Source organism: Sphaeroforma arctica (genome assembly GCF_001186125.1).
Source record: "Sphaeroforma arctica JP610 unplaced genomic scaffold supercont1.9099, whole genome shotgun sequence".
Classification (NCBI taxonomy): Eukaryota; class Ichthyosporea; order Ichthyophonida; genus Sphaeroforma; species Sphaeroforma arctica.
The window spans coordinates 1-1,128 of record NW_014031459.1 but is presented as its reverse complement, the minus strand read 5'-3'; the positions used below and the strand labels follow the sequence as shown (position 1 = coordinate 1,128).

Below are 1,128 nucleotides of genomic sequence, written 5' to 3'. Positions count from 1 at the left end.
TATGAGTGTGTGTGTGTGCGTGTGTGTGTGTATGTGTGTGGGTGTGTGTGTGTGTGTATGTGTGTGTGTGTGTATGTGTGTTCGCGCATGTGTACACGTGTGTGTGTTTGTGGGTGTGTGTGGACCTCTGTGTGTGTGTGTGTGTGTGTTTGTGTGTGTGTGCGTGTTAGTCTGCGTCTGTGTCTGTGTCTGTGTCTCTTTGTGTCTGTGTGTGCATGCCTGTGTATGAAAGCGAGATTAAGTGGCACCGCATTGTATCGCGTGTTAGTGATCCGAAGTCGGGAACCAATACTACGATCTTCCTTTAAAAGGCTTACCTTGCATCTCCTAATATCATAGGTGTCGTCGTATCTGAAACATTTTCTTTTCTGCCGGCTATTTCTCGACCACCAGTTGATCTATTTTCTCTTTCTGTTAACGTTGATCTCTTTGAATTCATATGGATCGCATCGGACTTCTCGTGCATCTTTGAGTACGATATACATAACGCTATCAGCGCTAAGGCGATGAGCGCGCGCCGCATCGCCCTTGCGGAAAATGGCAGTGCCCCCATATTGTATGATGCACGTGCTGACTCTACTATAACTGATATAGTAGCAGAGTATACACTATGCCGTAGTAATATTCAGTTATAAATTTTGCCATACGTATGTGAAGAAAAAAATCAATATGTACGTCGATATGGTGCGTATGCACGATTCCGCCAAATATGATATTTGTGTAAATATCAAATTGTCGCATAGAATAGCTAGTCGATGGCTCCTCGCCGATCGATGCGTCGTCATGGTCACGATCATCTCTTAAGAATTATTGGTGAAAGATATCTTGCAGTTAAAATCGTCATCAATTCTGATTGCATTGTCCTTTTTCTAGTGGTTGTTCGCCTGATGACCTAATCGCCTGATGTAGTCTTGAGACCTCAATAATTTTAAAAAGTACGTATGTATTTATATCTCATATTATCTCAGTCTGTCTCTCTCTATCTCTGTCCCTCTCTCTCTCCCTCTCTCTGTCTCTCTCTCTCTCTCTCTCTCTCTCTCTCTCTCTCTCTCTCTCTCTCTCTCTCTCTCTCTCTCTACTCTCTCTCTCTCTCTCTCTCTCTCTCTCTCTCTCTCTCTCTCTCTCTCT

General features: G+C 43.7%; 1 protein-coding gene across 1 annotated transcript; it reads right to left on the bottom strand.

The window, feature by feature from the left end:
- Positions 1–317: 317 nt before the first annotated feature.
- Positions 318–553, bottom strand: SARC_16866 (hypothetical protein; the record flags this gene model as incomplete). The annotated part of the gene is made up of 1 exon (XM_014289031.1): positions 318–553. A coding segment is annotated over one exon (236 nt), but the record flags the coding sequence as incomplete, so codon positions are not given.
- Positions 554–1,128: the final 575 nt, after the last annotated feature.